This window comes from Rhipicephalus microplus, chromosome 2, assembly GCF_043290135.1.
Source record: "Rhipicephalus microplus isolate Deutch F79 chromosome 2, USDA_Rmic, whole genome shotgun sequence".
Lineage (NCBI taxonomy): Eukaryota > Metazoa > Arthropoda > Arachnida > Ixodida > Ixodidae > Rhipicephalus > Rhipicephalus microplus.
In genome coordinates, this window is record NC_134701.1 from 221,819,942 (window position 1) to 221,834,507 (window position 14,566).

At 43.9% G+C, this 14,566-nt stretch overlaps 1 protein-coding gene across 5 annotated transcripts in view; it reads right to left on the reverse strand.

The window, feature by feature from the left end:
• The window catches only part of LOC119169563 (cell adhesion molecule Dscam1-like), a 491,221-nt gene that overhangs the window by 114,336 nt on the left and 362,319 nt on the right, over positions 1-14,566 (reverse strand). For all 5 annotated transcript variants that reach the window (XR_012886621.1, XM_075876196.1, XM_075876190.1 and 2 more), the window contains exons 10-12: positions 11,076-11,195; positions 3,469-3,642; positions 1,769-1,916 (exon numbers count right to left, since the gene is read on the reverse strand). Coding sequence is in view for 4 of the 5 variants with exons in the window: in XM_075876196.1 (XP_075732311.1) it covers positions 1,769-1,916; positions 3,469-3,642; positions 11,076-11,195 (442 nt within the window). In the remaining variant the exon portion in view is untranslated. The remainder of the gene's footprint in view (positions 1-1,768; positions 1,917-3,468; positions 3,643-11,075; positions 11,196-14,566) is intronic.

The window sequence follows — 14,566 nt, forward strand, 5'->3', positions numbered from 1 at the left end:
TATAGTGATAGGTGCGTCATTGGTGATGAAAGGCTTTCAGTGTTGATAAGAGCACTGAGATACATTATGCATTTGTGTCTACAAGCCATTTCTTTGCGCTTTCTTTGACTAATGCCGCTTTATGGGCAGCATCGCCAGACACGTGAGACTGGTCTCACTTCCAGCCGCACAACTCAGCAGTACCGCGGCGCTTTTTTGAAAATACAACTTTCAGTGACGTTCACCGATGTATCAAATATTGTTGCTGCCAGTTCACTGCGACACTGCAGTGGTCAGCCAAAAAACCGCCGCACACAAAAAAGTGTATGTTGTGATAATAGAATGTAATAGTAATCTAATTAGGGATATGTCCTCATGTATCACTCTTGCATATTGATTCTGGAGTACTCAAACTGGCTCTGGAAGGAAAAAATAGCACAATAGGTTTGCCAGATGAGTTAGCTTGGGCTAGTACTTCGTCATTAATGTTTTGTAGAATATCAAACAGGTGCCGATGGAAAAAAAAGTCTGCAGATTCTGCTGAGAAGCAGTTCTTGCTATCTTTTTTTTTTGTATTTGTGGCGGTGAGCTCTAGGAGCATAATTTCAGGCTTTATATTTTGATATTCTCAATAAAATCAGGTGAGGCTATATTCTGTGTCGTGCCGATTCTCTACATTACTCAGTTTCTTCCGATTTCCTTTTTTATTAAATATATATAAGCAGAGATTGGTGCCGATGCGTGGCACCAGCTGTACCTTTCTTCCTGCACAACAGTCGACATCCTATATTAGATAACAAACACAAGGCTATGTATAGGTACACATCACAGCAGTTACACACTGAGTCCAAATTTCTCAGTACAGAAATCTGTCCACACCACACAGAATTCACAAAAACACACGTAATCTCGCAATGGAAAATGTCCAATCAAAACATGAAAGTTCACTTAAAGGTCAAAGATGAACATGTCTCTCGGGAGCAGTTCTCTTTATACTGAACTGTTTTCACAAACTTTTTCACACATATATTGTACAGAAACACAAAACCCAAACATATTGTACTGAAACATACCTACTAACAATAACGCAAATACATTTACCTTTTTTGGGTTTAATTCTTTTGAGATATGTCTGATTGCTCCAGAAAATGAAGTACTTGCAAGGCTTGCAGGTTTCTTTTTGGCCATGGACCCAAGATTATTTCTATTGATGGAGGTCGCTATTTGTTAAAATTTGTAAAAGCTTTTTTGGGGTCTATCGTATTATTACATTGTAGAAGAATGTGCTCAACGTCTTCTTCAGCTTCTCCACATGAGCAGGTAGAACTGCCAGCTTCTCTTATCCTATACAGAAAGACCTTCAGGTCAGCTGCGCCAAGTTGAAGCCTATAAATGACTATTTTTACAAATCGGCGCACCTTTACGGGATAATAATTTAACACTAAAATCAACGCTACATAATTGGGAGTTTTATGCACCATTTTTCAACCCCGTTTTCTTGGACAGTGCATAGCTCAGCTTATCTATTAGACATCGTGCATCGCTCATCGGCAGAGGTACCACTAGTATACTATTCCCCTGATGCGCTGCACGTGCCGTGCGATCAGCTATGTCGTTTCATATGATTTCACAGTTGCTTTGTACTCACTCTAATTCTTCAGTTCGATAAATTAACCAACACAAGCAAACCAGCCCAACTTTTAAGTTCTGCTGGGTGCATTGCCATGGCAGTGTTCCATAAACACAAAGAACACTAGCTTTTCTTACAAGACTCGTGTTTCAGCATTACCTAGTTTCAGCTTGGAAGTTCAGAACCTGGCGGTCCTTGGTCCAGGTGATATTTATCGGTTTTTCGCCAAAAGCCTCGCAACGAATTCTCACGTCTTCTCCTTTCTGTACGTTCTGGGAGCTGAACTGGGACTTGAAGAAGGCCGGTACTGTTCAACAAAGAGAGAACAAACGATTTAGAAAAAACATTGTTGGCATCTCAACGCGTAGCACATGATAGACAAGTGTCTAAAAGCTGACAATCACCACCGATAACAATGGCCCTTAACTAAGTCAGGTGTCTCGCATGGTTCCCATATAAACTAATTTTGTGTTAAACTTCTCGCCTGCTAGATGACAACGAGTGCGCTGAGCTCGTATGGAACAGTTAACAAATGCTCTCTATTTGAACTAAAATTCTAGATTTCTTTTTGGTTCATGTCTGGGTGAACGTAACACGTTCTTATTCCGAACGTGTTCAATCCATGAATCATCGCTTACTTTAATTTTTACAGAGTTAAATTTTGATGCATTGCTTTTTGTTAAGCACTGATGAGAAACCCTGAAACGCGTTATTTGAAGGTCGCAAGTTTGGTTCTTTCCAGCGGTGGCGTATTTTTTCGCCCACTTCTTTTTCTTCATATTTACATTACAACAACTGCTAAAAACATCCCAAATACCGTTCTTCGCATCACCGCCTGTTTTCCTTTATAATGCGGCCACTAGCTGCAGTAGAAACGCTCAAACACCGACAGGCTTGACCTAGCTGTCCCGACGTAGGAGTTGCCCACTGCGTGGTAGGGTGCATACGGTGAAACTCCATTAAAGTTATTTCAATTAATGAATAAATTATTCAATCAATCAATCAATCAATCAATGATTGAATCAATCAAAGCTTACATTTGAGAAATAGTGGTCTTAGTCAGTTTGAAAAGATTGTTGAAGAGAATGCACTTTGCCCTGGCGTGCGAATTCCGCATGCAAATAGAATCTTCTACCTAAGAGATTGAAATGTCTGCGAGCAAGGAAGCTGTGAATTTTTCAACAAAGACAGACTTCCGGCCAATTGTTTAATAGTAGAGTGCACATGCTTTAGTGCTTGTGTGAAAACGAAGACGACTCATTTATTTATTTATTCATTTATTTATTTATTTATTTAGTTAGTTAGTTGAAATGATAAAAAACTGCTGACTCAACAAAGGTGAGGCAGCATTCCTAGTAGCTCATAGTTATCGCATTATAAATAGTATAAAAAATCAGTGAACACCTTTAAAGTTGTTACATTGATAGTGCTTGTAGACAAAGTACATGTTTTTCTGTTCCCATCAAACTTGTTTTTAGCCATAAAATTTGAGCATCGATCCTCCCTCAGATTCTGAACATTTTATTACAAACATATCTGCTAACAGATATCTAAACATATCTAAACATAGCTAAACATATCTAATACGCGTTATTTAATCTCACGAATTCGAGATATAATGAGGATTAGGAACATACCCGTATAGGGCATGCGTAGCACTCCCGCATCAACATTCTACGCCACCTAGCGGGACTATAGCTAACGTCGCGTTCATTGAGGCCTTAATGCCAACCTTGTAAAATATGCGCGCCGACTTCCAAATATTCCGCAATGATTTTATCTTCCTCGCAGAGAGAAGGGACATTTAGTTTTACTCTTTTTATTTATTTAATGGGTTTGGTCGGAAAATGGGGGCTCACCGTGAACGCGCAGCTTGATCACTTCGCTAAGGCTCGGCTTCACGTTGTTAGTCGCCTGGCACATGTACTCGCCGGCGTCCTTGAGTCCAATCTCGCGCAGCACGAGGGAGCCGTTTTCGAGGATTTGTATGTATGGATTGCTGATGATGGTCTGTGACTCCACCAGTGGTCCCGCTGCAAATGAAACAAAACAGATGCATGCATGCAAACGTAAGTATACGCTCACACACATGATTAGCACTCCCTCCATCTCTCCACCCTCACCTTCGATACAGAGTGTATAGAAGAAAATCAGAGACCAACCCGCACGCGCGTTCACCACCCGTAAAACAGCCACTGCACGCTTCGACAGGTTCGGCGTTACAGGCGAAAATTGTGCTTTCCAACAGGCAATGAGGGTACGGCGAGGTACGTCTGCCGCTCGTGTTGATTCTAGGTCTAAATATAATGAAAGCTGCGCGGCACCCAACAACACGACAGAACCGGCGGCTCACTGTTGCGAAAACAGCGGTGTCCGCCCCTATACTGTAAGCTCATGAAAATGTTGAGCGTATACGTATATGGCGCTCCTGGGTTCCGTGAGCCACTCCTCGGTCTTCAATTCTAATCCCTTCGCGAGAGAGCTCGTCTGTACGTGTACACTAGAAGCGGACGCACTGCGTGCGGGTCGCAACAAAAATTCCATTTCTATGCAAATAGCGGTGCGGGCGCGAACTGCGTTACCATAGTTAATGGGCGAGAGAATCGAAGAGGCTGGGAGAATATGCGCATATAGATATATATGTATTTCCTCCCGACCAGTCCATGCCTGCAGGTTTTGCCTTGCGAGCGACGCTCTCTAACAGGAGATGGGTAGGAGCAGATCGGGTGGCTTCCGCGAGCAGCGCGAAAAAGTGTTGGCGTTTTGGTTTTGGACGCAAAAAAACGTAGCCGATGATCAAAGAAAAAATAAGGAAGATGCAGATGCCAAGATCGCACTTTTGCGTCGACACAGACAGAAAGCAGTCCCATTTCTTGTTCTCCCCTTCCTCACTCACTGTTTCTCTGCTGATGCCGGCTTTTAGCGCCTTGGTAGAGAGCATGACAGAGCCGAGGGGTAGAGGAAATCAAGAAAAGTGCAAAAACCCTGGAAGAAAGTTGCTGCCGAAGGCAGAACCACAGCTCTGATTCGATATCGACGTAAACAGTGTGAGCGGGCGTCTGTTTTTGTCGTTGGCACTGTTTGTCTGAAGCGCGTGCGTTTCATCGTCGCCTCTGTTTGTAGAAGCAGCGTGTGAGCCCCCCTCTTCGCGAGGATGCTATATGGGAAGGTGCCAGACGCGCGGCAAACAGAACCGAAGGGGGTTGAACGCGTGCGACGTGAAACAGCTGTAAGACGACCACGCCGACGTGCGAGTGATAAAGGCGCGCGTGAGAGAATCGAGCAGCCTTCGCGATGGTCGGACCGACGACGATGCTTGGCGGCGCTTCGGCTGCGCATTCCGAGATATCCTGTATCTTCCCCGTTCCTTCTCCAGCAGCCATGTCGTCATTGCCTTCGTCCCACCGCTGTCAACGATCAAAACTTGGGAGAGCGGAAGGAAAGAGAGAGGTAGTGCATTCTCTGCGTAAACTGTTGGAGCTGCCATGTATATAAACATGGGTGCTTTGATTTGCGCCTTTCTTGCGACGCAATGCCAGTCAAGTTATTGCCATACGCTTATCCCTTACATCTCTGACTTTCTGATATCGCATGCTTTGTCCTCGCCTCGTGTTTTGAGCGCCTCCGGCCTGACGCAGATTCCGGGAAGCACCGCTTGAGCCATTTGGGGATGCGTTTGATTTAACCGAATTTCATTTTGTCGTCTTCGTTTTTTTTTGTCTACGTTTACTCGGGCTTCCTTTCTGAAGGAAAGTGCGTACGCCTCGAGCTCCTATTTATTCAGGAAGGCAAGAAGCAAGCGCAAGAAAATTTGCAAATGAAACCCTAGTACGTGATTTACCTTCTAAAACGTGACCGGAATGACCTGAGATACCTAGCTTAAGGTCTCATAAACTGCCGCGAATGTCTCAAAGACATAGCTTGTTGCTATTACTGAAGTTCATGTTCGATACCTTTCACACCTACGCAGATCTCCGCCCATAGCCACTTTCTCTTTTGTTTGCTGATTGTACTAGGTATCTCCCGTAATTTTAGCTATCAGTAACCTACTTCCTCACTACCGCTTTTGCGCTTTCGTCTCGTATAGGTTGAAAAAGAAACATAAACCTCGTTTCACGTCTGTGTAAGTATGCTGCCAAGTTTTATTGTCATTGAAGTTGAAATGCGTGATGCGTCGCTTTAGAAGTTGTCGGAAAAGGCTGTTTTCAGATACTGCTTTTCTTCTCCCTCTTCTTTGTGTTGCTATATCTTTTTCACTCTTCGTCAGATTTTGTAACGAAGTGCGCATGCGCTGCTGAGGCAATATCGATTCTCTCTCTCTCTGTCTCTCATTTACGCTGCCGGAGAATCGAGCTCGACTGTCAATGCTGGCGGCGACAGCTGACAGTCGTGGCAATCGGCTCCCCAAATGAAGAGAAGCTAACACGGGAACGAATGCCTTGCCCGCAGCCGACGAGAGCACGCAATTCGAATTCCCTGAGTATCGATAGCAATCCAATATCGGCAGTTGCCTGTATTCATCCAAAAACAAAAGAAATAAAAAGTCGCCAGGCCTGCTTGGCCCGCACAGCACAGTCACAGCGACAGCTGAGAGAGTGGTCTTTCCGGAGCTTTTTTTTTTTTTTTTTGCAAGCGTCGTTGCATGGTTCTCACTAAACTATGAAACATCGTAAATTTTGTGTAGTGGGGAAGCGTCAACTATGCTGCTATTTGTCATTCTTCGCAAAAGCGTCGAACTTTCTACCCACTTGTATCTCATTATGAACACTTTGTTAGTGTCGTGCCAGAGGACGCTAAAGAATTATTCTTGAGGCTTTTGTAATGGGATGGATCAATCAACGACCCACTCGTTACGCAATTCGCATTGTGGGACGCCTGATTGCTACTTGGCTGTTCTAAAACGATGAATTATACATGTTTACGCGATTATTCAACCGGCATAAAACTTTCATAGGGTCAGTTTGCATTGCCATGCTGTTCAAAGAACAGCAACTCAGTGGTAGACTACTGGGTTTCCACGCAGAGGCCCCGCTTTTGATTCCCGTTCTATGATCGGCGTTTGGATTTATTAAATGCGAAACTACTTAAGGTCCAGCTTAATCCGGTGTGAGGCGTGACCACCCTTACGGCGCATGCGTGTCCCCGCTTCCTCTCTCTCTCCTTTCCTACGTTCGCCCCTCTCTCGCTTCGCGACACCAACGCAGCTATCGTCTGTTTGTGAGTTTCTAGATTGAAAAAAAATACCGACTCTTTGCGTTGCACTACCTTTCACTGACCAGCCCCTATATATAGGCACTAATCTTAATCTCCAGGATTATGCCAGTGGTTGATTGCTCCAGTGCGTTGTCGAAAAATGCAGCATGCGCGTGAGCTGAAAGCAGACTGCACGTCTCTGTATCCAATCGAAGTTTACTGTCTCTCTTTGCCCATTAGCAGTGATTGGCATGTTCCAGTAGGAAACAATGGTCCATCACTGCGTGATTTGCGTCTCCCCAGGACTCTTTCTTGCTCAACGCCGCAAGGAGTGCCAACGTCAATTCTGCTGCCAACGTCAATGCCACCGCCAGTGTAAGCGTCACCGCCCACTGCTTCACACCTACGCATGGTTCCTTTTAACGGGAGATGGTGTAATTTCTTAATTTGTTTTGTCATTTCGAAGGTAGTGGTAACAGATTCCGATGGTGGAATGGCGGTGGTCAGTGGTGGCACCAGAATTGGTCTTTGTGATTTCATGACAACTTTGTGTGTAAAAAAAAATCGCTATATGACAGCTGGAGGCCGTGCAGATTATGCGAGGTTATTGAATGTTGAGTCACGTCATTAACAACTAATCAAAACGAAGTGGTTCTTTGGTCAGTTAGTAGCTGAAATAATCAAGCTGGCTTTTTGTCAACATAGTTTTCTGAGAAAACAAATATTTCGCACGACATATTACTGTAGAACATATGAACCTGAGTGCACCGGAGGATTTTACCGCGTAGTGAAAATTATTTTACGCTTGCTGAATTTGTCGCCTATAACTGGTCTATGGTGTAATAAGAGGTGAAAACTTTGCTGATTCTCGCTTTTTTTTTCTCACGCCTGTTTTTATTTCTCCGTTCTTCTTTCGGGTCTCAATATCTCTTCTCATTGCCCCTGTTGTGCTTGTTTTGTTTTATCTTCTTCCTTCTCCCTCGTGTAGTTGTTCTATTTTAAAGATGAACTCAAACGAACTTGCCCGAATATACACTCTGCCCCTGTTCTTACGTGGTACACAAAGCTTTCAGCTTCGGTTCACTTGTGCACCCTTCCGACATTAGTTTGTAATTAGCAAAGCAAATCATTGGTTAAGTTGGTTTCCTTACCTATATAAATAAGTATTGTCTTTAGATACTGCTACAGACGTATTGTAACGGGGAGTATTCAATAAGTTAACGCCGGTTGGACAAACACTGCACACAGTGTGCAAGGATGCAGGACAACAGGGCAGTCCAGATCCGGCCCCACAACAACATCGTCGTCTTCATACCTTCTGCGTCACTTCTGCACCCGTGCCTGAGGTACCTTTCTGTACCCGTCACATTACCCCGGGCGGAAAAACACCGTCCCGGTGCCTGCTGTTATTAGACGGACGGGTCACTGTAATAGGGCTTCAGGCGAGAAACATGCACAATGTCACTTCTGTATGTAACAGTGGGGTTCGTAGTAGGAGAAATTTCATAGGTGACAGGTGTGATTTGGCGCAGAACTCGGTAAGGCCCAACGTATTGCGATAGAAGTTTCTCGCACAGGCCGACACGACGGGATGGCCGCCACAGTAGCCCGAGAGAGCCCAGAGAACAATCGACATTTCTATGTCGGTTGTCGTAGAGCGACTTTTGTGCTCTCTGGGACGATGAGAACCGCGAGAACGACGCGGCTGCAGCAACAAGTGGGGCGGGGTGGTAGTGAGCATTAGGATTTATAGGCTGCGGTGTGTCGGTGGAGTTTTTGGGAACAAAGACGCCCATGTTGACGCACTCCTGTCGCACAACAGCCTGAATAAGAGATATTAGGAACAAGTTGTCAGGCACAGGGGGTTAATAAGCAGAAGGAGCCATGGCTTCCAGCTCTTGGTGGACAGTTCTTGTGATGTTTGGAGGATTCACGAATGGACATGGTGCCACAGGATTTTCGCAGGAAGAAGTCGCAGTGGTGTTCAGTAGTCGGAAAAAACGTTGAGTTATTCTCCTGCTTTTGGCTTGTTTGAACCGCTGACATTCACTGACAATTGAGCCAATGGTGCGATATTCCTGCATATCAGAATGTTGAAGGCATCGTTGGCTATGCCTTTCAACACATTGCTGACCTTGTCTAGCTCGGTCATGTCTTTGTCAGCCTTCCGAAACAAGGCGAGCACGTCTTGGATATAGGTGACGTACCACTCGGTGGAAGATAGAACTGGTGACGCGAATTTGTGCCTGGCTGCCATTCGTTGAGCAACTGAGCAGCCGAACAAGTCACGGAGCTTCTGCTTGCACTCGTACCAACTCATCAGGTCTTCCTCGTGCGTCTCGTACCAGGCGCGTGCAGTACCTCGCAGGTAAAAGATTATGTTGGCCAGCATAAGCGTCTCATCCCACCTGTATTGCTTGCTGAAGCGCTCGTATAAGGTGAGCCACTCGTCAACGTCAGTTGTGTCAGTACCGCAAGTGTACTTGTATCGAGAAGATGGGAAGGGACCACAGGTGACGGGGCAGGCGTAGACTGAACGGACGGCACACTGCCTTCAGGCATCATGGCTGGATGAACTGACGTCCACTACGGAGATCCAGAGTGGGAATTTCACCCAGTACTTCAACCAAAAATATGTAACGGGGAGTATTTAATAAATTAACGCCGGTTGGGCTAACACTGCACACAGCGTGCAAGGATGCAGAACAACAGGGCAGTCCAGACACGGCCCCACAGCAACATCGTCGTCTTCATCTCTTCTGCGTCATTTCTGCACCCATGCCTGAGGTACCTTTCTATACCAGGGACAGTATTTTTGTCTCTAGTTTTGTTAGTTGTAGATTCTACAGTTGTGAGGACTTTAACGTCAAGTCGCCTATAAATCCTACATGCTAGAGATGACATGCAGATCGGTTCTTAACTTCATCATTCTCAGCTTTCTTTAGTCCACTGCAGGATGAAGGCCTCTCCTAATTATCTCCAATTTACCCTCTCGTGCATGAGCTGATTAATTTTTATCCGTGTAAACTTCTTCACTTCTTCATTGCATCTAACTCCCAGCCTTTGCCGATCGCTTCTCCCATTCGTTGGCCGTTATTCTGTCGCCATTTTAAGTTGTCTGGTCCGCGCATCACGTGTTCAGTCCAAGTCCATTTTCTTTGCTTGATGTCTACGAGTATATCAAAAACTGTTGTACCCTTACCCACTCGGCCATCCTCCGATATCCTAATGTTATTGCTGTCCCTTTACAATTCATAGCACGCTGAATGGTCGCCAGCCTTTGCTCTAGTTGTTTTGCTATTATCCACGTTTCAGCCCCCGATGTTAGAACTGGCAGTATGCAGAGACTATCATTTCTGCTTTTATCATAATGATACACTTTCTGACGTTATTTTAAAGTTCTTGCCGAATGCGCTTCCACCAATTTGCTTTCTTCGGGGAAATTAGTGTTTTTCCATGATTTTGTTTTCTCGAGAATAGTTATCCTAGGCATATATATTCTTGTATACACTCTAGTGCATTATTTTAGAGCTTAGACATTTACCATTTTACCACGCTATTTCACGATATATTTGTCTTTGACATGCTCATTTTGAGACCTACCCTAATATTTTCTCTGTGTAATTTTGGAGTATTAACCAGAATATTAATTGACTAAAATATTTTTCTAGCACTACCACATGGTATAACGAAATGCTTGAGGGATCCGCAGCAAAACTTTGAATTGAAAAGCAGACTAAGGTAGGTAATAGAGCGAAATATCACGGCACACCACATTATTTACACGCAATGAGCGAGGCTTCACGTTAACTCATTACTGTTATTATATTCAATAAAATGTTTACGGGGACCTCTGCTGCAAAATCAGCGTACTGAATTTTCTGGCCTCTCAATCAATAGGCATCCTTGAACGTCAAATATAGAACCCTTCTTCATTAAATATTGCTGGTTATGTATGCTACGCAACCTATTTATTTAAGTAGCAAATAGTTCTTACAAAGTTTCGGGCGAAAATGGAAAGATGATTTTAACTCGCTGCCATAAGATATCACAGAATATTGTTTTACTAGCGCCAAATCGAATGGATGTTTTCTCTCAACGTGCCAACGCTGAAAACACACTAGAAATCATTGCTGTGGTAGCTTATCTAGCACTGTGTGTTATAAGCGCAGTAGCTCAATCTACTGCGCTAAAGGCACGTGTAGAGGCACGAGAGGCAGGTTGAAGTTCAGAGCGAACCGTAGCCGAGAGATGCTTCATGGTGTGGACTTACGGATCATCTTCTTCCACCTGATTTGGGGATGGGGGACTCCGTCGGCTTGGCAGTCGATGATGATACTCTCTCCGAGAATACCGGCTTTGTCAGTGGGCTGCTTCCGCCAGTAAGGAGGAACTGGAGGCGCAAAAAAGGAAGAAAAAAAGGCAAAGTTCATAAACTACAATGCCAAGTATGTACACTGGTAAGACAGCATAAATTCCGCTATTCATTGCGAAAATGGAAGAGATAGCTTCGATGCGATGAATCAATGTGAATGTGCCCAAAATTTCGAGGCTTGCGTATGTTGCGCCGTCTATCGGTGGTGACCGGGCAGCCACTGCCGCCTGATGGCGCATGTCTAGTGTACATCCATGCGTTTTCCAATCTCCTTCTTTGTGCTGTAATGGCGGGTTGAACGTATCGACCATTTTTTTTCTTTTTTCTTAACATAATGTAATTTTTGCTATCGCATTCATTGCCTCTCTCTAGTAGCGAAACTGAGTGCGAACCGCATGCAATAAAATAATAAATACTTATTCCACGATTGAAATATATCATCTGAGTTTTCGATACATGGGAACCACAAGAATATTCTAGGCGTCATTCTAATGCCAATTCACAAAGCATCTGCTTTCCCAGGCCATTTCAAGCTTTTATCGCACAGCCTATGGAGAGCTGTCTCAATATAGACGTATTTTGGCCTTTTTCAACTTCGATTGCAAAGCTCACAGAAGAGCTTTTAAAAAATTCGCGCATCTCCACAAAGTGAATGATGACGAGGGGGGCATAGTATATTCCAACGCGGAAGTCGCTGGCTAGTAAAAAGGGTTTATGCCTATAGATGTTTTAAAGTTCATGCCATTAACTACTGTTTGAGTATGTACCCTTTTTCGTGAGGGCTAGAATATTCATCACCTCTGTTGAATATTCTAGCCCTCCCTCATGCAATACTCCCACTCAGGAGCCTGTGAGGTCTCTGAAAATAAAAAAATATAAAATTGTTTTTACAAAATGATAATTGTTGTTCATTCATTGTAAACCCTTTTTTTCTTTGATTTACGTACATGCATGTTTCAACTGTACCGATGGCTTTCTAACCACCATGACAGTTGACAGTGAGCTTCGACGACAAGGCCAGGTCCTGATGTCTATTATGTGTACGTTGAAGTCAGCGACAAATGTAAGAAGGTTTGTGCTTCGAGGTGTTTTATATTGTTTTGTCACAACTATCATTGATAACAGTTCATCTTAAAACATATTTTGCCTTTCACATCTGTTTCTCACACCCACGAATCTCCGCGCTACGAACGTAGATAACTGGGCCCTAAGGAGCCCTCCCTCAAAACTTCTAAATTTTGCGTGACGAAGAAGCATTTTTTTCAACTGAACTGCTACTATACTGCGTAGCAAAACCATGCTACTTCCTTGGTCGTTCTTGTATGCCCTAATCTTGTTTCCAGAGTCCACACCTGCTCTTACATTGTATCGGGTTGCATCGGAACAGCCGGCGATGCTGACAAAATTGTCGAATAGTATGCTCGGGAGCATGTGTGCGAGAGCACGAGGAGGAAGGTGCTTCAATTCCTGAATGAGTTCACCCAGTCACTGCGGCGGGCAGGTCGCACAATTTTAGGCACTGTAGTCGCATTCGTAGGTCGGCCAACTCCCCGTCAATCAGTTCACTCAATTGACTCGCTTAAAGTCCCACCAAGCCATGAGTCTGAGCCTGATAGAGTACGGGTGAATAATATTTTGATGAGTGTCAGTGTGAGTGAGTTCACTTGAAGAGACTTTTCGTGAGTTGTAGTGTGAGTGAGTCCGTTTCAGCAATATTTTGATAAGTCTGGGTCCGAATGAGCGCTAAGTGAAAAATATATTTCATGACTGAGTCTGAGTGAGCTCCACAATTTTCACCGGTCTATCATCTGGTGACAGTTTTGGCAACTATGTCTGTGTCCTGAATTACCGTGGGCATATCAATCATCAACAGAACCATGTTCTTTTCAGCAAACTACATATTAGAGAATAGTGAACTTATAGACTACCTAACATTAAAAAGATGAGTGTGATATGAATTAAGCATACCACTGCAAAGTGTTTTTCGCTGAGCTATGAAACTTTATTTTCCATCTTTTTTTTCTTCTTCCGCCTAGTGAAGTAGCAAGCGAAATATTTCTATTCTGGTAAGTCGCCTTGCATTTTCTTGTATCTCTTTCTCGCTCTCGCTCTATGATGCGAACTGCAGAAATTCGATGTGTCCTCTCGGCCCTTTTCTCTTACTCTTCCATTTCTGATCAGTCTTTTTCTCCCCTTCTACCTCTCAAATGTCGCACGCATCTTTTTACCGTCAACCTTTCTAGTTTTCCTTTCTTTCATGCCTCTCTCTGTCTTGGCTGCAAGAATTATTCAAGCATGGTATGACCATGGATACTTCCAAGTATTTAAATCGTTTTATATCTGTTTTAGCGTTGAGGCTGGGCTCTCAGGCTAGTGAGTACTGTTTTACAACATGCAACTCCACTGACTGCGTGCAATGGGTAGGCACCAAAATTTTCTTTGGAAGTGCCGCTCTAACGTGAGAGATTATAGAGCAAAAATTGTAGTGTTTGTCAATCAGTTAGCTCAAAAAGTGTTGAGTTTCAATTATATAGTAATTCCTGTGTATTCTAGCATTTTTTACTTATTTACCTCAGGACTACACCCTTGTTTTTGCACGCTTTAAGAGAACGTTTGTTTTAGTCTGCTGTGGTGGGGCTGTGGTTATAGTGCGTGACTGCTGATTCGAAGGTGGCGGTTGCATATTGGTGGAGGAGAATCGATAGAGGCTACTGCACTGGCGTGATATCCGTGCACGTTAAAGAACACCAGTTTGTTGAAATTGGGGGCCCTCTACTAAAGCGTCTCTCATAACATTATTGTAATATTGGGACTTACAGCGCCACATATCATCGTTAGAGCGTTTTTTTTCACTGTGATGTTCAGCCTACACCAGTGTTGAGCATTTAACACCACGACCTATTAGTGAGTGAGAATACGTTAAAAACGAAAACGGAATTCGCCTACGGCCATGCATTGTTCACTAAAGAGATGGTACTTTCTTTCCTCAATGCTAACAGCTAAATCTCTGCATTTTTTTTTCAAAAAAAAAAGTGTTCCTTGGTAATGACACCACTAAATCTTGTCGTAACTCGGGCAACGTTGCCACTGTAAGGACACTGTGCTTTCTTCTAAGCAGACAGCGAGAAAGTTTGACACAGCAACTACACCATGCTTCACTTTTCTCACCAGTTCAGCTATTTTCATTAATTTCCTTTTTTACGCTCTTATATTTGAACTTACATGAAGAAGAGCTCACAGTTCACGAGAACAGTTCTCGCTCGCCTGCTGTTTTTTTTTCTTTTTTTGGCAGTTTCTGTCATCACGGTAATTCTCGCTTTTTTTCAGGATTGAAAATTGGGGCAGGGTCTTTTTCGGCAGGCGCTATGCCGAAAATCTGCAGGAAGCTT